This window comes from Rhinoraja longicauda, chromosome 12 (assembly GCF_053455715.1).
Source record: "Rhinoraja longicauda isolate Sanriku21f chromosome 12, sRhiLon1.1, whole genome shotgun sequence".
Lineage (NCBI taxonomy): Eukaryota > Metazoa > Chordata > Chondrichthyes > Rajiformes > Arhynchobatidae > Rhinoraja > Rhinoraja longicauda.
This window is the reverse complement of record NC_135964.1, coordinates 10,036,510-10,063,265: the sequence shown is the minus strand read 5'-3', so window position 1 is coordinate 10,063,265 and position 26,756 is coordinate 10,036,510. Positions and strand designations below refer to the sequence as shown.

Sequence of the window (26,756 nt, the reverse complement as noted above, 5' to 3'; positions counted from 1 at the left end):
CAGTGGAATTCTGCACGCATTGCACTGCGATGATTAAGCACGGGTCAAATTCAGTGCAGATATTTTTGCCACTGGATTTTATAGGTTCACTGACATGTAACACAAGGCATAACTGCGGATAACACTCATTCGTATCTATAATCGGGAAAAGGGTACACCTTCAGAACAGAAATTAAAATAAGTTATGTGTACAATATAAAATAACAATGTTCCTCACACCAGTCATAATTTATATGTAATTTTCTTCCCAAGTGATTTATACTTAAATCATGATCCACATATCATAATAGACTAATTTTAAAATCAGAACAGACTGTAGCGAGATCACAATATTTTATGTTTAATTAAAAAACGGCCAGTGCCATTAATTTATTTTATGTACAATCTTTCCATTCCTTTTTACATGATTCTCATGATTGTTGGGACAGACTTAATGAAGCATTTATTCCTTTTTCAAAGGACACACGTACGAGAGAAACACACCAACCTCATTCTTGATAATGATTTGCTTGGGGTGGAGGGCATGTGGCAGGTAATGGGCTATTGTCATCTCCCATGCATCCACAAAGGCCACTTTGACGCCCTGGAACATCCTTCTCATCACTAAATCAAGTTGGTAGGAGAACCAGTCACTGTTGTAGAGGCTGACTTCTTTTGGAAGGGACTGGACATTGGCAGTCTTTATCACAATCACTGTCTCGGGACTTCTGTCGAGCAAGCGTAGAACTGACTGCCGAATGGTCTGCAACCTCCGGATGTAAAACTCCACTGGGAAAGTGTTGAAATGGCACCAGATGGTGAAGGCTATAACTGTGTCCTTCCCTCCATTAATGTCATCCAATTTATTGGCGATGAATGGCAGGTTCTGACTTGATATGGGCTGGATGCGGATGGGTTTCCCATGTGCAAAATAATCTATCTTGATTGTGTTGTCCACATCCAGAGCAAGATGAGGTCCAGTTTTCAATGAATTGCCCAGATCAAACTTTCTCAGGCCTAAAAAAGAAAACGCTTAAAACAATTTTGAGTCATAATTTGGTAGGTAATAACTAAAATTACATATCAGCATATCCTTTAAAAGCTCATTGTGCCGAGATAGAACCACATCGCTCATTCTCTGTCCAGAAGTGGAAGTGTCTGAAAGTGCTGGTGCACAGGTTGGTCTGAAGCAGAGATGTTGAACTTTTAGTTCACCTCCTCCGAGAATGTCGGGAACATCCTTCACGTTGATGAGGAGGAACAAAGTCAACGGTAGATTTATAAAAGGTTGCACGATTTTGTAAATGTGGTGCGGAGAGAGAGTTTGCATTGCTGGAGGTATTCTGGTTGTGGGTGGATTGCCCAGAATGGAACCAAGCAAAGAGATGAAAGGTATGGGCGTGGACATCATTGTCAAAAACTAGCTGGAGCCTGCAGAGTCATACTGCATGGAAACAGGCCCTTAGGCCCAAATGCTCAAATTATAAGCATTTGGCACTCTCTAAAATTTCAGAGGTCTAAAGGAGTGATTATCTTCCCCTCATTGGGGCTTTTTTGTTGACTCCAAAGCTTCTGCATACTAGGGGAAAGGAGAGGATGAGAGAAGAAGCAGGAGAAAAAGAGGAAGAAAGGAGAGGAAGGGAGACAATGTGGGATGTCTCCTTCCCGGTTGTGTTCCCCATTTGCAGGTTTGCGGAAGACTGACACAAACTCGAGACCACCAGCGCCACTGTGTGGTCAGGACTGGACTGCTGGCAAAAAAAGCCCTATGCAGCCAGTGGCTCTACCTGATATTCCAAGTGATTTATACTTAACCCGCTCCACACCAGATATTCAATCACTGACTACATTGCAAACTTGTAAAGATTAACAGTAGAGAAGAAAATATCAATAGGGCAAATAGCATCAAGGAATAAAAGTGTAGGAAGGAACTGCAGATGCTGGTTTAAACCAAAGATAGAGTCAAAAGGCTGGAGTAACTCAATGGGACAGGCAGCATCTCTGGAGAGAAGGAATGGGTGACGTTTCAGGTCGAGCGAGGCCCTTCTTCAGACAAGGAATAAAACCTTGTAGTCAAGATTATAGTTATCAAAAGTAGAATTAAATCAAACACAACAGCGGCTAAATTTGTTGGTCAAGGAAAAGAGATACAGATATTAATATTTTTTTCCTATAAGATTACTTTCTCCTTTGGCACAAGTCATCATGTTTAATGGTTGCTGTTTGCTAGTCCGAAATTATTATTGGATAGCCTGGTTTTATGATATTTAACAGAATAATGACCTTGGAAAGTGTTTGTGGTTAGGGCAATGATTTTTAATGAGGTAGTGTCAGCGGTTGTGACAATAGATGCAGGAGGAGGCCATTCGGCCCTTCGAGCCAGCACCGCCATTCAATGTGATCGTGGCTGATCATTCTCAATCAGTACCCCATTCCTGCCTTCTCCCCATACCCCCTGACTCAGCTATCCTTAAGAGATCTATCTAGCTCTCTCTTGAATGCATTCAGAGAATTGTCCTCCACTGCCTTCTGAGGCAGAGAATTCCACAGATTCACAACTCTGACTGAAAAAGTTTTTCCTCATCTCAGTTCTAAATGGCCTACCCCTTATTCTTAAACTGTGGCCCCTGGTTCTGGACTCCCCCAACATTGGGAACATGTTTCCTGCCTCTAACGTGTCAAACCCCTAAATAATCTTATACGTTTCGATAAGATCCCCTCTCATCCTTCTAAATTCCAGTGTTTTCAAGCCTAGTCGCTCCAGTCTTTCAACATATGACAGTGCCGCCATTCCGGGAATTAACCTAGTAAACCTACGCTGCACGCTCTCAATAGCAAGAATATCCTTCCTCAAATTTGGAGACCAAAACTGCACACAGTACTCCAGGTGCGGTCTCACTCGGGCCCTGTACAACTGCAGAAGGACCTCTTTGCTCCTATACTCAACTCCCCTTGTTATGAAGGCCAACATTCCATTGGCTTTCTTCACTGCCTGCTGTACCTGCATGCTTCCTTTCAGTGACTGATGCACAAGGACACCCAGATCTCGTTTTACGTCCCCTTTTCCTACCATTCAGATAATACTCTGCCTTCCTATTCTTACCACCAAAGTGGATAACCTCACACTTATCCACATTAAACTGCATTGGGAAATTGGGAAGGCCAAGTGACTGAAGTGTCCATGATGGAGTCCTTTGGGACCGATGACCATTGTTCTAATAGCTTTAAAATAGTTAGGGATAAAAACAGGTCACGGCCACACGTTCACGTTCTTAATTGGGGCAAGGCCAACTTTAGTAGTATTAGACAGGAACTTGCTCAAGTTGATTAGAGTTGGCTGTTTGTAGGAAAAGGAATTACCAGAGAGTGGGATGTTTTTAAAAGTGTGATGACAAGAGTTCAGCGCATGCATGTTTCTATTTGAGTTGGGTATGTGGAAGGAACTGCCAGATAAGATAGTTGAGACGTGTACTATAACAACATTTAAAAGACATTGGGACATGAACATGGATGGGAAAGGTTTTGAGAGAGAAAGCCCAAATGGGTGTAGGTAGGACCAGTGCAGATAGGGCACCTTGGTCGGCATGGGCAAGTTGGGCCTAAGGGGCTGTTTCCATGCTGTATGACGATGACTCTATAATCGTACATGTTCTTATCATTTAGATGTGTTGTGTAGAAATTGAAACCTATTCATCTTCAAGAAGCAAAAAAAATATTCACTTACAAGGAAGTATAATTTGCATGAAAAGAACACAAAATTGCTTATGAATGGGAATGAATATAAAGCCACAAACAGATTACACTACAATGCATAATGAGTAATGGGTAAACCTAACCTGGTACAAAATATGTCAAATATTCAAACCACTGGCGTATGGTGGAATCTCCAAACATATAAATCTTTTTTCTACGAAGACAGTTGGTAACTCTTGCTGGAGAGTCAAAGTGTTGGATGCTACAGGTTGTTGATACCCATTGATCCTTATAATAAAATCCGGATGGTGAATGCAACGGCGTGCCAGGCAGACAGCCACTGAGACCTATGTCTAAAAATTAGGAGAAAGAAATTTAAATACAACGTCTTTGATTTATAATCTTCTTTCCATTATCTAATCATATTTTCTGAGGCAATGACAAATCCTAAGAGAATATCTGATCGAAAAACAAACTGATATTGTGGAAAGATGAAATGAAATGCCACACAGGAGGGACACAAGCCAATAAAAATCAAATTGAATGCGTCAGTGCAATGAATGAAAATGACATAGATTTCAATTGCAATTTCATGTTCCTTTCAGTGTGTCCCGATCTACAGCCACTTGTTGGGGCTTAGAGTAGTCACTGTATAATATGGGTAAATTGGGGAGCCAGTTTTACAAATATTGAACGGTGTTATTGGTTTGCGTATGTGCCATGGGATGTCCGAGCTGACAGAACAGGTAGAGCCAGCCTTGGTTTAATGACATGAGCAACTGTATCTGTGAGTACCTGCTACAGTGCAGCACTCCCCCATGCTGCTGGAGTGTATCAGTCTTGACGTCCTAGTAATCTACTCAAATTTGGGATTAGCGCTAGAATAGTAGATGGGCTTCAATAAGTTGAAAGTTTCCAGCATATAACTAGGTAAATCCATGACACATATCAACACAGTCCTATTTTTGTTGCACACAGAGATAAGTTCATGTTAAAGTAAGTAAAATACTTGTTTCTGATCTGTTACTTAAACCTAAAAAATCCACACAAAACATGAAATTCAGTTTGGGTTATCTGCAGTAGAAAATAACTGTTCTCAACATTTCACTCACACAGCCCCAAGAATATATGCAAATCTCGAATCGATGAGTCAGTAAATCATTGTTCTCTTACCTGCGTGAGGTGAAGACTCTACAATTACATAACCTTGACCATTGGGTAATATTGGCATCTTGACATTTTTCCCACTGAAAATATATTATTATTTCTTAAGCCATTGCATCCATGAAATGGAACAAGTAAACATTTAATTTTGTAGGAAGCATAGAGATAAAAGAGGATCGTTTATCACTTGGGCAACAGCCCTAACCTCCTGCCTGCTATTTATCATGTGCCATGAGTTATTCCCCTCAACTCTCTCTCACTGCCACACTCTCACTGGTCTCACTTCGGCAGTAGATTAACTTTGCATATGAGCCACACATAACTGCATATGAGCCACAGCCATGATCTCCCAAATGATAGTCAGGTCCATATCCCTCTCCAAAAGGAGGGGTTTTAATTCCACAAGCACTTCACCAAACTTAGACAATAGACAATTGATGCAGGAGTATGCCATTCGGCCCTTCGAGCCAGCACCACCATTCCATGTGATCATGGCTGATCATTCTCAATCAGTACTCCGTTCCTGCCTTCTCCCCATACCCTCTGACTCCGCTATCCTTAAGAGCGCTATCTAGCTCCCTCTTGAATGCATTCAGAGAACTGGCCTCCACGCCTTCTGAGGCAGAGAATTCCACAGATTTACAACTCTCTGACTGAAAAAGTTTTTCCTCATCTCTGTTCTAAATGGCCTACCCCTTATTCTTAAACTGTGGCCCCTGGTTCTGGACTCCCCCAACATTGGGAACATGTTTCCTGCCTCTAACGTGTCCAACCCCGTAATAATCTTATATGTTTCAATAAGATCCCCTCTCATCCTTCCAAATTCCAGTGTATACAAACCTAGTCGCTCCAGTCTTTCAACATACGACAGTCCTGCCATTCCGGGAATTAACCTAGTAAACCTACGCTGCACGCCCTCAATAGCAAGAATATCCTTCCTCAAATTTGGAGACCAAAACTGCACACAGTACTCCAGGTGCGGTCTCACTAGGGCCCTGTACAACTGCAGAACGACCTCTTTGGACCTATACTCAACTACTCTTGTTATGAAGGCCAACATTCCATTGGCTTTCTTCACTGTCTGCTGTACCTGCATGCTTCCTTTCAGTAACTGATGCACTAGGACACCCAGATCTCGTTGTACATTCCCTTTTCCTAACTTGACACCGTTCAGATAATAATCTGCCTTCCAATTCTTACCACCAAAGTGGATAACCTCACACTTATCCACATTAAACTGCATCTGCCATGCATCCGCCCACTCACACAACCCGTCCAAGTCACCCTGCAACCTCATAGCATCTTCCTCACAGTTCACACTGCCACCCAGCTTTGAATCATCTGCAAATTTGCTAATGTTACTTTTAATCCCTTCATCCAAGTCATTAACTTCTCCTTCATTTGTCATCCTTCTGCTGATCAATAATACTGTTCTCTTAGGTGGGGACCCACCTCATTTGAATTTTGAAGAAAGCAAAGAAAGCATCTGCACAGGCCTAAATTACAAAGTTTTGGGACAACATTTGAATATGTTTTTTTATAGGAGGAAGGCATCGGGAATGTCTGGGAGTAAGCTGTGGAATGCCTCGTTCCTGCTGCCCAGTGAGATAAAAGGTTACACTGGAGTAACAAGGAACTGCAGATGCTGGTTTACACCGAAGATCGACACAAAATGCTGGAGTAACTCAGCAGGACAGGCAGCAGCATCTCGGGAGAGAAGGAATGGGTGACGTTTCGGGTCAAGACCTTCCAGCATTTTGTGAATAAAAACCTTCAATTTGTACCAGCATCTGCAGTTATCTTCTTATACTAATTGTGCTACTGGGAGCAGTCTGGTACACAAATGGAAGCAACAGGAGGTATCATGAATGTTTGGACGTTTCGAGCACGGAATCAGAAGGGGACTGAGCAAATGTTTAGAATATTTGCGGAGGAACTGCACGTAGAGGTGGAGATGGATAACACCTGGCAGTTGCGATTGAGTTGCTACAATCAACTCAAGGATGAGTATAGAAGTGGATGCTGGTGGTGAGGTTTTATGTTTATCATGCAGAAATCTGAGTCTGAGAGAACCTTGATAATCCTGGAGAAACAAGGAACTACAGGTGCTGGTTTACAAAAGAAAGAAGACAGAAAGTGCTGGAGTAACTCAGTGTGAAGAAGGGTCCCAACCCGAAATGTAACCTATCCATATATTTCAGGGATACTGCCTGATCAGCTGAGTTACTCCAGCACTTTGTGTCTTGATAATCCTGGTTTTGGCTGTAATTACCACCCAATCAATTTATTGTGAATCATGAACAAAGTTTAGAGATATAGCTTGGAAACAGGCCATTTTGCCCACTAAGTCTGCACCAACCAGCGATCACCCATACACCAGTTCCATCCTACACATTAAGGACAATTTACAAAAGCCAATTAACCTACAACCTGCACATCTTTGGAAAGTTGGGTGAAACCGGAATACCCGGAGAAAACTTGTGTGGTCCCAGGAAGAACGTAAAACTCATACAGACTGCACCCGTGGTCAGGATCGAACCCAGGTCTCTGGCGCTGTAAGACAGCAACTCTACCTAACTCTGCCAAAGTGATGGAAGGAGTCAATGATAATGCTGCAAGCCATATCCGGTCACTAATAACTTGGTCACAGCTGCCCAGAGGCTAGTGGCAGAGCCTAGTCTTTCTGCGATTTCCTACTTATGGTCATAAAGTCATGTGATAGGTAGAACTAGGCCATTCGGCCCATCAAGTCTACTCTGCCATTCAATCATGGCTGATCTATCTCCCCTTCCTAACCCCATTCTCCTGTCTTCTCCCCATAACCTCTGATACCCGTACTAATCAAGGAAAGGATTAAGGATCACCACTTGGATTTCACAGCAGGTCAGATTTGGTGTCGGAGTCAATGATCATTCGATTCAGCAGGGGTTGTCGGGCTAAGGTTTATGTCACAGGGGAAGATAAGTTCCTTCTTTTAAAAAAAAAAAAAAATTCATGTGAAATAACAATTAAAACATTGTTTTAAGTTAACTATTTTTGTAAATGTTCATGTTTTATTTACGCCAATTGTTTTCAAGTGTCTTTCATAGTTGGTGATATTTAAAAACCATTGATGGCATTAGATGCTGTCGAAATGCTGTCCCACTTTTGCTGGCTGTCAGTGGCAGAGATGGGTGGGTGTCCTCGTTTGTAAGGTTCAGCTGGAACCTGGAGTGGGAAGGGCCAGTGTGATCGGCTCAGCGCCCAGCCCATGGAAGGGCAATTCTAGGCTGGGTGATCATCCCAGCGTGGTCTTGACCAAACTCCTATATAAACGGCGTTGCAGTCTCCCATGTTAAAGAGGTTCAATTTCCATTTCACCAACATCAGATCAAAGTCTAGTTTAGAGATATGGCGTGGAAACAAGCCCTTCGGCCAACCGCCCATGCCGACCAGCGATCCCCGCACATTAATGCCACCCTACACACACTAGGGACAATTTTACATTTATACCAAACCAATTAACCTACAAACCTGTACGTCTTTGGAATGCGGGAGGAAACCGAAGATCTCGGAGAAAACCCACGCGGTCACGGGAAGAACGTACAAACTCCGTACAGACAGCGATCGAACCGGGGTCTCGGGCGCCGCAAGCGCTGTAAGGCAGCAACTCTACCGCTGCGCCACTGTGCCGCCCGATCAACCATCTGTCATTCTTGAAATGGATCTAAGCTCAACAGGACAAAAAATAACTGGTGGCAGAACTCAGCAGCATCTGTGGAGGCAGCGGAATGGCCAACTTTTTGGATCAAGTCCCTGCACCAGGACCTCCTGTGGTTTGTTTATTATTCTAGATGACAACATGTTTACTGTGTCCCCTAGGCTCAATGGGAATTTGGATCAGGCGTCTGCTTACAGAATTGAACCATATTGTTCCTTAAGGCACAATGAGCATGAGTGTGATGAGTTCATGAAATGAGCTTCGGGATGTGAGGAAAGAAATATCAGTATCTCAATGAGAATGATGGTCATACCTGCGGAAATAATTAACTTCTTCTCCAGTTAAGAGCTTCTGCTTGTAACCTCCCATTGCATGGTTGATGCGGGAATGGCAGGGAAGCTTCTTCGGTTTATAACAGAACCAGGGCTCCCCAGTCCTGAGATCAGTGAAGTTACAGAGTGGTTTAGTCTGAGGCAGGCACAGATTGCACACTGTGGTCTCCGAGGTTTTTGCTGACTTGAAAGTGCTTCTAAAAAACACTCTATCCGGGAATTCGTCCCGTATCCTCTCAAGTGCTTGGACCCCTTCACTGGGATGAACCAGGGAAACGGACACTTGCACTTTCCCCGGCCAGAATAAGGTAAAATTGATGTAATAAAACCCATTTTGCTGATCTACAACTGTTCCTACTGCACCAGCTTTTAACTCGGGGGTGTGGATGCGTGCCTGGAGATAGTCCCCCCCATATTGCTTCGGATTTCCTGCAAAGTCAAACATATGCAGCATCACCAGCAACTGATCTCCGACGTAGAAAGTCTTTGCGGTATTTAAAATAACAAAGCGAGTCCGCGAAGGATTGCTGCTCTTCAGAAAAGGCACAGCAGGTTTGGGCGGATGTGGCCACTCGATCATTTTCATCAGGACTGTACCCTCTGACCTCTCCTCGGTGGTGATTCTGTGATTCTGGTAGCCACACTGCAGAAGCCTCAAAGTCCAAAGCGTCAGATTCTCCTCCTTCAATTGATCTCCGTGTTCAAACTTTGGATCCGGATATCTCTTCCATTTTACATCTGCTTCATAGCCACCAGACTATGAAAAGTAAAGAGTTATTAAAAAAGAAAACCATATTTGTACATGAGGTTCATCTTCCTATCTCAACAATTACAATCCTAGGAACAAACATAGGAACATAGAAAATAGGTGCAGGAGGAGGCCATTCGGCCCTTCGAGCCAGCACCGCCATTCATTGTAATCATGGCTGATTGTCCCTAATCAATACCCCATGCCTGCCTTCTCCCCATATCCCTTGATTCCACTAGCCCCTAGAACTCTATCTAACTATCTCTTAAATCCATCCAGTGATTTGGCTTCCACTGCCCTCTGTGGCAGAGAATTCCACAAATTCACAACTCTCTGGGTGAAAAAGTTTTTTCTCACCTTAGTTTTAAATGGCCTCCCCTTTATTCTAAGACTGTGGCCCCTGGTTCTGGACTCGTCCAACATTGGGAACATTTTTCCTGCATCTAGCTTGTCCAGTCCTTTTATAATTTTATATGTTTCTATAAGATCCCCTCTCATCCTTCTAAACTCCAGTGAATACAAGCCTAGTCTTTTCAATCTTTCCTCATATGTCAGTCCCGCCATCCCAGGGATCAATCTCGTGAACCTACACTACACTCAAATTAGGAGACCAAAACTGTACACAATACTCCAGATGTGGTCTTACCAGGGCCCTATACAACTGCAGAAGAACCTCTTTACTCCTATACTGAAATCCTCTTGTTATGAAGGCCAACATTCCATTAGTTTTCTTCACTGCCTGCTGTACCTGCATGCCAACTTTCAGTGACTGGTGTACAAGGACACCCAGGTCTCGCTGGACCTCCCCCTTACCTAACCTAACTCCATTGAGATAATAATCTGCCTCCTTGTTTCTGCCGCCAAAGTGGATAACCTCACATTTATCTATATTATACTGCATCTGCCACACATCTGCCCACTCACTCAACCTGTCCAGGTCACCCTGCAACCTCCTAACATCCTCTTCACAGTTTACACTGCCACCCAGCTTTGTGTCATCTGCAAACTTGCTAGTGTCACTTCTAATTCCCTCTTCCAAATCATTAATATATATGGTAAACAGTTGCGGCCCCAACACCTGTTGTAATATATAAGACAAGGGGGATGTTGTGATATTGCTGGGACTACTTTGTGTATCCAAGAACTACTTTGTATGGCTGTGTATATAAGTGATGGGTGTGATTAGGCAGTCACTCTGGATGCAGGTGGCCACGGAATAAACAGCCTGGAGTTGAGCTCCAGCAATGGAACCTTTTATACACGTGTACTTGTGGTCCGTCCAGAGTCACTAAAGGTACAACAGGTACCGGACCACGAAGTACAACATGGTGGCAGCGGCTTGGTGTTTTGCCTAGGGAGGGAATGAAGCATGCCCGAGCAGAAAAGGTTAAAAAGAGAAAAAAAAAGAAGAAAAAACCCTGAAGGGAAACAAAACAAAAGAAAAGTTTCCAGCTACCGAGCTACGGGACGTTTGGAGTGCATCCCGACAGGGTCAGTGTGAGTTGGTATAGTTACCTGCTCAGTAGTCGGCGCCGAGTTGCCGACGTGACGCTGCAAGCTGCTGGGGGCGGTGCGTGTAGGCCCACGTCACGCCCCAGCACCTGTGTAGGCCCGAGATTAGAAGCCTGCGACTGCTTCGCAGGGGAGAGACCGGGAGACCCGACACACACGGAGATGTGCGGTGACCGGGGAAGACCGGGAGACCCGACACACACGGAGATGTGCGGTGACCGGTGAAGACCGACACCCATGGAGGTGTGCGGCAACCGGAGGAGACCGGGTGACCCGACACCCACGGAGGTGTGCGGTGACCGGGGAAGACCGACACCCATGGAGGTGTGCGGCGACCGGGAAAGCCCCGGAGGAGACCGACACCCACGGAGGTGTGCGGCGACCGGGAGACCCGACACCCACGGAGGTGTGCGGTGACCGGAAAGACCGGGAGACCCGACACCCACGGAGGTGTGCGGTGACCGGGGAAGACCGACACCCACGGAGGTGTGCGGCGACCGGTAAGACCGACACCCACGGAGGTGTGCGGCGACCGGGGGAGGCTGACACCCACGGAGGTGTGCGGCGACCGGGAGAGCCCTGGAGGAGACCGACACCCACGGAGGTGTGCGGCGACCGGAGGGGGTCGGCGACCGGAGGGACCGACCACCCGCGGAGGTGCGGCGGCCGGTAAGGCCGAGGCACTAAATATTCATCCAGGCGCGTCGACCATAGAGTCGGGACGGCCCTGGGCCCGAGGCAGCGGTAGCGGGCTGGAATTGCGCGGCAGCTGCCGGGAGCACCTGTGGGCGGGGCCAGAGCGCACTGCAGCGGAGGCGCGATCGCACCGCGATTACAGCAGTGCCAGCCCAGCAGTGCCAGCCCAGCAGTGCCAGCCCAGCAGTGCCAACCCAGCAGTGGGAGCCCATTAGTGCCAACCCAGTAGTGGGAGCCCAGCAGTGGGAGCCCAGCAGTGCCAACCCAGTAGTGGGAGCCCAGCAGTGGGAGCCCAGCAGTGCCAGCCCAGCAGTGCCAGCCCAGCAGTGGGAGGCCAGCAGTGGCAGGCAAATCATGGTGGTGGAGCATCTAGAGCCTACACTACGTTTGATCTACACAGCACGTCTTCTTGAGGGGAAGATATGGAACAAAATGAATATTTTGTGTTTAATGACCTGTGTAGTGATCTGTGTAATGAAAGCTTAATGTATTATATTTGATGTTTTTGTATAAATGTATATATCTGTGGAGTGACCACACGGAGTGAGTGACCACACGGAGTGAGTGACCACACGGAGTGAGTGACCACCCGGAGATGAGTGACCACCTGGCGATGAGTGAAATTCCGCAGAGGAGTGACCACCATGATGGCGAAAAAAAGCAATTGTGTTTAATTGTGTTTAGTTGTGTTATTGGTTTTGTTTGCAAAAAGCAATGGTGTTTTGGTTTTGTTTGTTAAATATATTTTAGCCCTCGAATGGTAAAGAAAACTATTTTATATTAGACAAGGGGAATGTTGTAATATATAAGACAAGGGGGATGTTGTGATATTGCTGGGACTACTTTGTGTATCCAAGAACTACTTTGTATGGCTGTGTATATAAGTGATGGGTGTGATTAGGCGGTCACTCTGGATGCAGGTGGCCACGGAATAAACAGCCTGGAGTTGAGCTCCAGCAATGGAACCTTTTATACACGTGTACTTGTGGTCCGTCCAGAGTCACTAAAGGTACAACAGGTACCGGACCACGAAGTACAACAACACCGAGCCTTGTGGCACTCCACTCACCACTGCCTGCCATTCTGAAAAGGACCCGTTTACTCCTACTCTTTGCTTCCTGTCTGTCAACCAATTTTCTATCCATGTCAACACCCTACCCCCAATACCATGTGCTTTAATTTTAGTCACCAATCTCCCGTGCGGGACCTTATCAAAGGCTTTCTGAAAGTCTAGATACACTACTTCCACTGGCTCCCCTTCATCCATTTCACTTGTCACATCTTCAAAAAATTCCAGAAGATTAGTCAAGCATGATTTCCCTTTCATAAATCCATGCTGACTTGGACTTATCCTTTTACTGCTGTCCAAATGCACCGTTATTACCTCTTTAATAATTGACTCCAGCATCTTTCCCACTACCGAAGTCAGGCTAACTGGTCTGTAATTCCCCGTTTTCTCTCTCGCTCCTTTCTTGAAAAGTGGGATAACATTAGCTATCCTCCAATCCACAGGAACTGATTCCGGATCTATTGAACATTAGAAAATGATCACTAATGCGTCCACTATTACTAGAGCCACCTCCCTGAGGACCCTGGGATGCAGATCATCAGGCCCAGGGATTTATCATCCTTCAGTCCCATTAGTCTACCCAATACTATTTCTCGCCTAATGAAAATTTCTTTCAGTTCCTCTACCCCCCTGGATCCTCTGTCCTCCAGTACATCTGGGAGATTGTTTGTGTCTTCCTTAGTGAAGACACATCCAAAGTACCTGTTCAACTCTTCTGCCATTTCCTTGTTACCTATTATAATTTCATCCGTGTCAGCCTTCAAGGGACCCACATTTGACTTTGCTACTCTTTTTCTCTTAACATATCTAAAGAAGCTTTTACTGTCCTTTATATTCTTGGCCAGCTTCCCCTCGTACTTCAACAGCAGGAGAGACAATCTGAGGAGGTTGTTCCGAATCTTTGTGGATGGTGAAATGTAAGTGCAGTGTTCAAGGAAGTTTGGAAATTATCTTGACAGTAAGGGGAATCTAAATTCAGGAAATTAAGTATGGCATAAGAAACTAGTTTCAGTAAGAATGGCCAAGAAATGACCAGAAAAACACATCTAATCCATTAATGGCTTTGAGAAAATATCTGCTGTTTTTATGTAGAAACAAAGAAATGCAAATGCTAGCTAATATGCAAAAGACCACAAAGTGCGTTAGTAATTCAGCAGTCAGGCAACATGGCTGAGCATGGAGAACATGGATAGGCATTGAGACCCTTCTACAGACTGCTTATAGGGTGGGGGGGAAGAAATCTAGAAAAGAGAAGAGACAGGACAAAGCGTGGCAGGTAATAGGTCGGTACAGGCAGGGCGGGGTGGTGGGGGAGAGGGGTTGATAAACAGATGGTTGGAACAAAGGTTAGAGATAAGAACAATACGTGTGAGACAGGTTAGAAGAGTTGTGCATTGTGAAGTCAGGGGGAGCAAAGTAGTGGGGGGGGAGGAGAGAAATAGGTGAGAGTTCAGGTGGGGCACAGGGGAATAAACGGAGGGAAGAGAGGGGATGGGGAGAAATGGAGTTGGGTGGGGGGGTGGTTAGTAAGACATTACCTAAAATTGGAGAATCGTTTATACTGTTGGGTAGTAAACTACCCAAGCAATTTATGTGTTGCTGTTCCTCCAGTTTGTGTGTGGCCTCAGTGTGGCAATAGAGTTAGATTAGAATTTGACCACACAGTAGTGAGTGCATAGACAGTATACTAGGCAACAGGGGGCACATCTTTGCAGGGCACTTTGCGGGTGTTGAAAGTTATTATTGTAGAGGAGGTGTTGTCATCTACCCTCACTGATTGTGATCTGTAGGTTAGAAAGTCGAGGATCCGGGCAAGGATACCACTGAATAGCTGCAGAGCATCGTGAAAGAGGGGGGGGGGGGGGGGGGGGGCAGCCAGAGGTTGCGGTCCATGTCAGTCCCAACAGGGTGGGTAGAAATAAGGACGAGGTCCAGCATGCAGTGTTTGGGCAACAAGGAAACGGTTAAGAAAGCGTGACATCAACAGGGGGTAATCTCAGGATTACTCCAGTGCCATGTGCTGATATAATGCTGAGAACTATGTACTGCACTCTGTATCTTCCCCTTTGCTCTAGGTGTCGTACTTGAGTGTGAACATTGTATCTATATACAGAATATATGATCCGTTTGGATAACATGCAAAAGAAAGCTTTTCACTGTACCTCAGTAAGAAACTTAAACCTAATATGGTTGGTCAGAAATACAGCAGATGGATGATTTAGATTTCTGAGGCATTGTAACTATTTGTGGGGCAGGTGAGACTTATACTAATCAGACAGGCCATGACCACTTGTCTTGTAGGGTGCAGGTAATTCAAAATCGTAGTAAGTGTAAGGAAGAGGCTAAGAAAGTTCCCAGAAAGTTCCCAGAAAGTTCCCAGGGCGGCACGGTAGCGCAGCGGTAGAGTTGCTGCTTTACAGCGAATGCAGCGCCGGAGACTCAGGTTCGATCCTGACTACGGGTGCTGTACTGTAAGGAGTTTGTACGTTCTCCCCGTGACCTGCGTGAGTTTTCTCCGAGATCTTCAGTTTCCTCCCACACTCCAAAGACGTACAGGTATGTAGGTTAATTGGCTGGGTAAATGTAAAAATTGTCCCTAGTGGGTGTAGGATAGTGTTAATGTACGGGGATCGCTGGGCGGCACGGACTTGGAGGGCCGAAAAGGCCTGTTTCCGGCTGTATATATATGATATGATATGATATGAAATAGCATTCGGCTTGATTGCCAGCATTTTCGAACTCAAAGGAGGACCAAGAAATTCGATTTTTTTAAAAACCCCAAGTAGAATAAAAACATTTAGTGGCACAAAATACTAAAGCAGACTGCAAGAGCTTCTACACATATGCAAAATGAAAAAGAATAATGAAGACAAAATTGGACTTGTTACAGAGACTGAAGAATTTATAACAAGGAATAATGTGGCAGAAGATTTAAATAATTATTTTTCCCCTTTCTTCATGAAGGTAAACCTATAAAGGCTGCAGAATATATAAGCGAATAAAGGATTTAGTAGGAATGAGGAACTGAATTCCAAATATTAAACAAAATAATAGTACAGTTGGTGAGCTCAAAAGCTCATAAATTCCGAGAATCTCACACCTTTATAATTGAATTTATATGTTTAAAACTTAAGTTTTAGAACTAACTTTGTTACTCTCAAAATGAATGTGAAATTATAGGGAGAACGTGAAATCGGATGTGTTGGGATTGCAGCTGAGCAAAGGGAACCCCAGAGGTATGAGGGAGGAGCTGGCCAAAGTTGCCTGGAAAGGGATCCTAGCAGGGATGACAGTGGAATAGCAATGGCAGGAATTTCTGGGAATAATTTGGAAGATACAGGATCTTTACATTCCAAAGAGGAAGAAAGATTCTCGGGGGAGAATGAGGGTGACTGTGGCTGACAAAGGAAGTCAAGGACGTTATAAAACTGAAAGAGAAGGCATATAACATTGCAAAGATTAGTGGGAAGCTAGAGGATTGGGAGGCTTTTAAAGAACAACAGAAGGTAAGTAAAAAGGCAATACAGGGAGAAAAGATGAAATACGACGGTAAGCTAGCTAATAATATAGAAGAGGATAGCAAAAGTTTCTTCGCTTATATAAAGAGTAAGAAAGAGGCAAGAGTGGACATTGGACCGCTGGAGAATGATGCAGGAGAAATGGCAGAGGAGTTGAATAACTTTTTTGCATCAGTCTTCACAGTGGAAGACACCAGCAACGCGGCTGAAATTCAAGAGAGTCAGGGGGTGGAAGTTAGTGGAGTGGCTATTACTCGGGAGAAGGTGATTGTGAAGCTGAAAGGGCTAAAGGTGGATAGGTCACTAGGACCAGATGAACTGCACCCTAGGGTTCTGTAGGAGGTGACTTTAGAGGCATTGATAGTGATATTTCAAGAATCACTGGAGTCAGGAGTGGTTCCAGATGATCGGAAAATTGCCAATATTACCCCGCTGCACAAGAAGGGAGCAAGGCAGAATAGTGTGAATGATAGGCTGCTTAGTCTGACTTTGGTAGTTGGTAAGATATTAGAGTCCATTATAAAGGATGAGGTTATGGAGTACGTAGAAGATAAAATAGGCTGAAGTTAGCATGGCTTTGTGAAGGTGAGGTCTTGTCTGACAAACGTGCTGGAATTCTTTGAAGAAGTAAATAGCAGGACAGACAAAGCAGTGTCAGTAGATGTTGTATACCTAGATTTTCATAACGCCTTTAATAAGGTGCCTCACGGGAGGTTGCTAAGGAAGATGAGAATCACAGAATTGAGAAGTAAAGGTTTAAAGAGGTTACGGAGAAGAGGCGGGTAATATGCTGCAACTTCCTTTTAAATTCCGTTACCGATTTGTGTGATTAAACGGAAATTCCACTAGTTTAAAAAGACTCAATTATGTTGCTCTCAGCTTTCAGCATCGTCACCATAACACACATTACATTGTTGTACCCACCATGTCATCTTGTTTCATAAATCTCATAGTTATACAGCACAGACATCGTGTTTCATTATCTTACGCACCTTCAACTGACGAACATTTAAAGCCATCACTGTTAATACCATTAGCGTCAAGAGGACGAATCCCAAATGGAAGCTGGAAAAGGGAAGGGTGAACTTTTTTGAACCTTGCTCTAACATATTTGGATTCACAGCACCCAATGTCATCAGGAACTTAAACTTCATAAATCTGCAAAAGCACAAAACCAAATATTGAAACCCAGGACTGTCAACATTTTAATTGTAATTTTTTTGCAGATTTTCATTTTAATTGTCAGCAACATTAAAAGCAAGCATTCAAACAACATTTGTTACACATGAATAGTCCAACCGCCTCCAGATGAATGCCAGCATTTTCTGTTCTTAGTATTTTAGATTTCCAGCATCTGCAATTATTTTTTATTTTAGAGTTCCACTTCCATTTATTCCTTGCACCCTTTCATAAATCAAATGGTCTGATTCTGCTCTCCTGCTGTGCTCTCAATCACCATTTTTATGAATGCACCACCCATCCCTATTCATTCCACTGTCTCCTCTCGCCCCACACTCTTTAATACTCTGCCCAGTCTAATCCTCCTCTCCCTTCATGCCCCATTCTCTTTAATACTCTGCCCAGTCTAATCCTCCTCCCTTCACGCCCCGTTCTCTTAAATACTCTGCCCAGTCTAATCCTGCTCTCCCTTCACGCCCCATTCTCTTTAATACTCTGCCCAGTCTAATCCTACTCACTTCCCATGCTCACAAATAACTCACCTGTGCAAATTATGTTCTCCCTCAGTTCCCATTTAACAACGCAATCTAATATCAAGTGCCACACATATACTGTATTGCACCATCATCCGATCCCATATAGATGCATTCACCCCTCATTCTTCATACCCAAGAAGTGAGGAGACTGTGATAGACTGGGCAAGGGGAGTGAAACAAGTGACTGATTCAGGAGTCTACTTTTCATCATAGTTTAGTTTATCATCACCTGTACCGTATGTACAGTGAAAAGCCTTTCTTACGTGCTATCCAGACAGCAGAAAGACAATGCATGATTACAATCGAGCCATTCACAATGTACAGATACATGATCAGCCATGATGAATGGCGGAGTAGACTTGATGGGCCGAATGGCCTAATTCTACTCCTATCACTTATGACCTTATAACCTTATGATATGGGAATAATGTTTAGTGCATGGTAAAGCCAGCAATGTCCAATCAAGGATAGTCCGAGGGTCACCAAAGAGGTAGGTAGTAGTTCAGGACTGCTCTCTGACCAACAGCAGAGACTCCGGTTGTGGAAGGCAGCTGATATAAATGAAGAAGTTATCCTTCAATCTGAACATCCAAGCTTTCAAGGTCATGCAAATTATCCCAGAAGGTAGGAAAGGGAATAGCCTGGTTGACAGGCATGCTTGACAAAACAGCCTTCCTGATGCAATGCACCCATCTTGTCTCATCCCTCTCTCCCCTTCCATTCAATGCCCAACTTCACCTGTGTTCCAATATTCACACAACCCATCTAGACACCTTCTAAGCCTTCCTTGACTCTCTAATTGCAACAAAATTACAGAAGTAAGTTAGTTGCAGAGTCATAGAGTTATACAGCATGGAAACAGGCTCTTCGGCTGAACTTTTCCATGTGGACCAGGGTGCAGGGCTAGATAGATTCTTGATTAGTACGGGTGTCAGGGTTTATGGGGAGAAGGCAGGAGAATGGGGTTAAGAGGGAAAGATGGACCAGCCATGATTGAATGGTGGAGTAGACTCAATGGGCCGAATGGCCTAATTCTACTCCTATCACTTATGACATGCCCCATCTACGCGAATCCCTCCTACCCATGTTTGGCCAATATCCTTCTAGACCTTTCCTATCCATGCACCTGTCCAAATGTCTTTAATGTCTTTAATTCAGATATCTGAAGAAGGGTTTCAACCCGAAACTTCACCTATTCCTTTTCTCCAGAGATGCTGCTTGACCCACTGAGCTATTCCAACTTTTTTGTGTCTGTCCCTTAATTATTGTTATAGTACCTGCCTTAACTACCTCCCCTGACAACTTGTTCCATAACCCTCCATCCTCAGTGTCACAAAGTAGCCCCCTCAAGTTCCTGTTAAATATTTCCCCTAGAACCTTAAACCTACGTCCTCTGGTTCTTAATTCCGCTACTCTGGATAAAATACTTGTGCATTCATCCTACCTATGATTTTATACACCTCTATAAGATCACCCCGCAATCTCCTACAATCCAAGTTATAAAGTCCCAGCCTGTTCAATCTTTCCCTATAGCTCAGCCCTTGCAACATTCTTGTAAATATGCACTGAATTCTTTCCGGCTTAACGACATTATTCCTATAGAATGATGACCAAAACTGATCACAATGCTCCAAATGTGGCATCACCAATGTCCTGTACAAGTGTAACTTAGCATGCTAACTTCTATACTGAATACCCTGATTGATGAAGGCCAATGTACCGAAAGCCAGCACAGCCATTCAATATGTTCATGGCTGATCATCCAAAATCAGTACCCTGTTCCGGCTATTTCCCCATATCCCTTGATTCCCTTAGCCCTAAGAGCTAAATCTAACTTTCTCATGAAAACATATAGTGAATTGGCCTCCACTGCATTCAGTGGCAGAGAATTCCACAGATTCACAACTCTCTGGGTGAAAACGTTTTTTCCTCATCTCAGTCTTAAATGGCCTACCCCTTATTCTTAAACCATGAGCCCCTGGTTCTGGACTCTCCCAACATCGGGAACATTTTTCCTGCATCTACCCTGTCCAATCCTCTAAGAATTGTATATGTTTCGATAAGATCCCCTCTCATTCCAGCGACCCATGGGCCCAGTCTACCCATTCTTTCATCATATGTCAGTCCCCCCATCCCGGGAATTAACCTGCTGAACCTATGCTGTACTCCCTCAATAGCAAGAATGTCCTTCCTCAAATTAGGAGACCGAAATTGCACACAATACTCCTGGTGCAGTCTCATCAGGGCTCTGTACAACTGAAGTAGGTCCTCCTTGCTCCTAAACTCAAATCCTCTCTCAATGAAGGCCATCATGTCATTAGCTTTCTTCACTGCCTGCTGTACCTGCATGCTTACTTCCAGTGACTGATGTACAAGCACACCCAGGTCTCGTTGCACCTCCCCTTCTCCTAATCTTATCACCATTCAGATAATGGTAGACACAAAATGCTGGAATAACTCAGTGGGTCAGGCAGTAACTCTGGAGAGAAGGAATGGGTGACGTTTCCCAGAAATGTCACCCATTCCTTCTCTCCAGAGATGCTACCTGACCCGCTGAGTTACTCCAGCATTTTGCGTCTACCTTCGATTTAAACCAGCATCTGCAGTTCTTTCCTAATCATTCAGATAATAATCTGCCTTCTTGTTCTTGCCACCAAAGTGGATAACCTCACATTTATCCACATTATACTGCATCTGCCATGCTTCTGCCCACTCACCCAACCTATCCAAGTCACCCTGCAGTCTCATCGCATCCTCCTCGCAGTTCACACTGCCACCCAGCTTTGTGTCATCCGAAAACTTAGAGATGTTACATTTAATTCCCTCGTCTAAATCGTTAATATATATTGCAAATAACTGGGCTCACAGCACCGAACCTTGCGGCACCCAATAACATGTGCTCTAATTTTGCACACTAATCTCTTGTGTGGGACCTTGTCGAAGGCTTTTTGAAAGTCCAGATACACTACATCCACCGGCTCTTTCTTATCCATTCTACTTGTTACATCCTCAAAAAATTCCAAAAGATTAGTCAAGCATGATTTCCCCTTCATAAATCCATGAAGACTTTGACCGACCTCGTCACAGCTTTCCAAATGCGCTGCTATAACATCTTTAATAATCGACTCAAGCATCTTCCCCACTACCGATGCAAGGCTAACTGGCCTATAATTCCCTGTTTTCTCTCTCCCTCCTTTCTTAAAAAGTGGAGTTACATTGGCTACCCTCCAGTCCACAGGAACTGATCCAGAGCCAAGAGAACATTGGAGAATGATCACCAATGCATCCACAATTTCTAGAGCCACCTCCTTGAGTACTCTGGGTTGCAGACCATCAGGCCCTGGGGATTTATCTGCCTTCAGTCCCAACATTTTACCTAAGACCATTTTCTGACTAATGTGGATTCCCTTCAGTTCCTCCCTCCCACTAGATCCTCGGTCCCCTAGTATTTCCGGGAAATTGTTTGTGTCTTCCTTAGTGAAGACATAACCAAAGTACTCATTTAACTGTTCTGCCATTTCCTTGTTTTCCATTGTAAATTCACCTGTCTCTGACTGTAAGGGACCAACATTCATCTTCACGAATCTTTTCCTTTTTACATTGTTAAAGAAACTTTTACAGTCAGTTTTTATATTCCCCACAAGCTTTCTTTCATGCTCTTTTTCTCCCCTCTTAAATAACCATCAGGCCCTGTAAGATGTCCATGTGTTGGAAGGAACTACAGATGCTGGTTTACACTGATAGGCGTAAAATGCTGGAGTAACTCAGCATGTCAGGCAGCATCTCTGGAGAGAAGGAATTGGTGACGTTTCCGGTCGAGACCCTTCTTCACACTGAGAGGCAGGGGAGAGGGAGACACTGAGGTATGGAAGGGAAAGGTGTTAAAACGAGACATCAAAGGGGACAAAGCTCAAGGAAAATGTAGAATAGATCATTGCTAGCTAGGGGAAGGTGACAACAAAGCCCACACAGATAAAATTTAATCTTGAGGACAGTCAGACTGGTCAGAGAACTAGGAAGGGGGAAATATGGAGAGAGAAGGAAAGCAAGGGTTACTTAAAGTTAGAGAAGTTACAATTTATACCACTGGGTTGTAAGCTGCCCAAGTGAAATACGAAGTATTGTTCCTCCAATTTGCGCTGGGCCTCATTCTGACAGTGGAGGAGGCCCAGGACAGACAGGTTAGTGTGGGAATGGGGGGAGGGGGGTTAAAATGTTTAGCAACCGGGAGATCATGTAGGTTTAGGTGGACTGAGCGGAAGTGTTCAGCAAAATGTTTGGTCTCGCTGATATATAGGAGTCCACACCTGGAATAGCGGATACAGTAGATGGAGGAGTTGCAAGTGAACATCCACCTCACCTGAAAGGACTGTCGGAGTCCTTGGACGGAGCCGAGGGGGAGGTATTGGGACAGGTGTTCAATCTCCTGTGGTTGCAGGGGAAAGTACCTGGAAGTCAGGTGACCAGTTGGATAAGCAATAGCACACTCAGAGATATGGTCAAAAACCTTGACATCCAGAAAGCCTTAATGACAGGGTGTGTCCAGTATTTCAAGGGTGTTTCTCCCACGTGCAAGTAAATAAACTGCTTGCACCTTGAGATTGGATTGATAAACGTTGGCTTTGTCCTTTAACCGCAATGAGGATAAAGCAGGGAAATAGAACAGGGGACACCCGTTTACTGCCAAAATTAGATTAATGGGGGTGGATGAGTGCATTAACAATGCTATTATTCTCAGTAATTTCTACTTCTGAATTTCAAATTTAGGAACTACTCTGAGCAAAATGTATGCTTATTAATCATGTCTTGCAATTTTAACCCAGACCTCTAGTAGAAACATAGAAACATAGAGAATAGGGTGCAGGAGTAGGCCATTTCATCCTTCAAGCCAAATCAGCACCGCCATTCAATATTTCATATTTCAGATACAGCGCGGAAACAAGCCTTTTCGGCCCACCAAGTCCGCACCGCCCAGCGATCCCCGCACATTAACACTATCTACACACACTAGGGACAATTTTTACATTTACCCAGTCAATTAACCTACATACCTTATGTCTTTGGAGTGTGGGAGGAAACCGAAGATCTCGGAGAAAACCCACGCAGGTCACGGGGAGAACGTACAAACTCCGTACAGACGGCGCCCGTAATCAGGATCGAACCTGAGTCTCCGGCGCTGCATTCGCTGTAAGGCAGCAACTCTACCGCTGCGCCACCGTGATCATCCAAAATCAGGACCCCGCTTTTTTTCCCATATCCTTTGATTCCCTTAGCCCTAGGAGCTAAATCTAACTCTCCCGAGAAGGCAAATTTGTAACATGTTGTACTGGAAATGCCCTAGAAGTTAATTTTGCAACAGCTATTGATGTTATCTTTACATGAGTGCAATAAAGTCAATGATTTAAAAAGACCAGTTAATGTGAATTAGTTTCTGCCAGAGAGCAGTTAATCCTCCATTTGTACCAACAAGCTCCTCCTGTGATACTGACATAAAAATACTTTTTGTAACAACATTAAAAAAACATTTGACACTTTGAACCTAACCTTACCAAATGTTTTCTGGAAATCTATTTGTAGACTACATGCTCAGTACATTCAACTTTTAAAGGAAGTCTAATACATAAACCACAATGTCACTTTTTACAATTCTCTGTTGACTTTGCTTCACTATGTCGGGTTGCACCAATATATAGGTGTCTTGGGATAACAATCGCATGCATTTATTGCAGGAGAGATATTAATCTGACTGAACCATGGTTTCTTCATTTCCATTTCCCACCTTTGATAAATAAAGGAGAATGATTTCGCAACTTTCTAATTTAATGGAACTGACGGGGGTCAGTTCACAACTTACAATTATTTCCAAGATGTCACATCTATACTCTGCAGTGAAAACTGTTGTAAAAAACCTGTCACGCCAAAGCCTCAGCACCTACCCTCCACACACACCTACCCTCCACACACACCTACCCCATACACACAACTACCTTCCACACACACCTACCCTCCACACACACCTACCCTCCACACACACCTACCCTCCACACACACCTACCCTCCACACACACCTACCCCATACACACACCTACCTTCCACACACACCTACCCTCCACACACACCTACCCTCCACACACACCTACCCTCCACACACACCTACCCTCCACACACACCTACCCTCCATACACACCTACACTCCATACACACCTACCCTCCACACACACCTACCCTCCATACACACCTACACTCCATACACACCCACCCCATACACACCTACCCTCCACACACACCTACCCTCCACACACACCTACCCTCCACACACACCTACCCTCCACACACACCTACCCTCCACACACACCTACCCTCCACATACACCTACCCCATACACACCTACCCTCCACACACACCTACCCTCCACACACACCTACCCTCCACACACACCTACCCTCCATACACACCTACACTCCATACACACCTACCCTCCACACACACCTACCCTCCATACACACCTACACTCCATACACACCTACCCCATACACACCTACCCTCCACACACACCTACCCTCCACACACACCTACCCTCCACACACACCTACCCTCCACACACACCTACCCTCCACACACACCTACCCTCCACACACACCTACCCCATACACACACCTACCTTCCACACACACCTACCCTCCACACACACCTACCCTCCACACACACCTACCCTCCACACACACCTACCCTCCACACACACCTACCCTCCATACACACCTACACTCCATACACACCTACCCTCCACACACACCTACCCTCCATACACACCTACACTCCATACACACCCACCCCATACACACCTACCCTCCACACACACCTACCCTCCACACACACCTACCCTCCACACACACCTACCCTCCACACACACCTACCCTCCACACACACCTACCCTCCACATACACCTACCCCATACACACCTACCCTCCACACACACCTACCCTCCACACACACCTACCCTCCACACACACCTACCCTCCATACACACCTACACTCCATACACACCTACCCTCCACACACACCTACCCTCCATACACACCTACACTCCATACACACCTACCCCATACACACCTACCCTCCACACACACCTACCCTCCACACACACCTACCCTCCACACACACCTACTCTCCACACACACCTACCCTCCACACACACCTACCCTCCACATACACCTACCCCATACACACCTACCCTCCACACACCTACCCTCCATACACACCTACACTCCATACACACCTACCCTCCACACACACCTACCCTCCACACACACCTACCTTCCACACACACCTACCTTCCACACACACCTACCCTCCACACACACCTACCCTCCACACACACCTACCCTCCATACACACCTACCCTCCACACACACCTACACCTACCTCCACACACCTACCTTCACACACACAGGAGGAGGAGGAGGAGGAGGAGGAGGAGGAGGAGGAGGAGGAGGAGGAGGAGGAGGAGGAGGAGGAGGAGGAGGAGGAGGAGGAGGAGGAGGAGGAGGAGGAGGAGGAGGAGGAGGAGGAGGAGGAGGAGGAGGAGGAGGAGGAGGAGGAGGAGGAGGAGGAGGAGGAGGAGGAGGAGGAGGAGGAGGAGGAGGAGGAGGAGGAGGAGGAGGAGGGGGAGGAGTAGGAGGAGGAGGAAGAAGAAGACTTAAAATATAATAATGTAAGAATATAAAATGTTATAGACAATAGACAATAGGTGCAGGAGTAGGACATTCGGCCCTTCGAGCCAGCACCGCCATTAAATGTGATCATGGCTGATCATTCTCAATCAGTACCCCGTTCCTGCCTTCTCCCCATACCCTCTGACTCCGCTATCCTTAAGAGCTCTATCTAGCTCTCTCTTGAATGCATTCAGAGAATTGTCCTCCACTGCCTTCTGAGGCAGAGAATTACACAGATTTACAACTCTCTGACTGAAAAAGTTTTTCCTCATCTCCGTTCTAAATGGCCTACTCCTTATTCTTAAACTGTGGCCCCTGGTTCTGGACTCCCCCAACATTGGGAACATGTTTCCTGCGTCTAAAGTGTCCAACCCCTTAATAATCTTATATGTTTCGATAAGATCCCCTTTCATCCTTCTAAATTCCAGTGTATACAAGCCTAGTCACTCCAGTCTTTCAACATATGATAGTCCTGCCATTCCAGGAATTAACCTAGTAAACCTACGCTGCACGCCCTCAACAGCAAGAATATCCTTCCTCAAATTTGGAGACCAAAACTGCACACAGTACTCCAGGTTCAGTCTCACTAGGGCCCTGTACAACTGCAGAAGGACCTCTTTGCTCCTATACACAACTCCTCTTGTTATGAAGGCCAACATTCCATTGGCTTTCTTCACTGCCTGCTGTATCTGCATGCTTCCTTTCAGTGACTGATGCACTAGGACACCCAGATCTCGTTGTACGTCCCCTTTTCCTAACTATGACACCATTCAGATAATAATCTGCCTTCCTATTCTTACCACCAAAGTGGATAACCTCACACTTATCCACATTAAACTGCATCTGCCATGCATCCGCCCACTCACACAACCTGTCCGTCACCCTGCAACCTCATAGCATCTTCCTCACAGTTCACAC

General features: G+C 45.1%; 1 protein-coding gene across 1 annotated transcript; it reads right to left on the bottom strand.

The window, feature by feature from the left end:
- Positions 1-419: 419 nt before the first annotated feature.
- On the bottom strand, positions 420-25,890 carry LOC144598641 (NXPE family member 3-like). The gene is made up of 6 exons (XM_078408851.1): positions 25,772-25,890; positions 17,404-17,599; positions 8,850-9,625; positions 4,846-4,919; positions 3,816-4,025; positions 420-996 (listed from the first exon to the last, which is right to left on the bottom strand). The coding sequence occupies exons 1-6, from the start codon at positions 25,888-25,890 to the stop codon at positions 443-445; spliced, it is 1,929 nt and encodes a 642-aa protein (XP_078264977.1). The 3' UTR covers positions 420-442.
- Positions 25,891-26,756: the final 866 nt, after the last annotated feature.

Coding starts and splice junctions, on each gene's coding strand:
- LOC144598641 (XM_078408851.1), bottom strand. CDS start 25,890: ATGTCCTACTCCTGCACCTATTGTCTATTGTCTATAACATTTTATATT. Junction 17,600..25,771: donor CCCTCCTCCTCCTCCTCCTC/CTCCTCCTCCTC, acceptor TGACAGTCCTGG/GTTTCAATATTTGGTTTTGT. Junction 4,026..4,845: donor AGAGTCTTCACCTCACGCAG/GTAAGAGAACAA, acceptor CCTAATTTTTAG/ACATAGGTCTCAGTGGCTGT.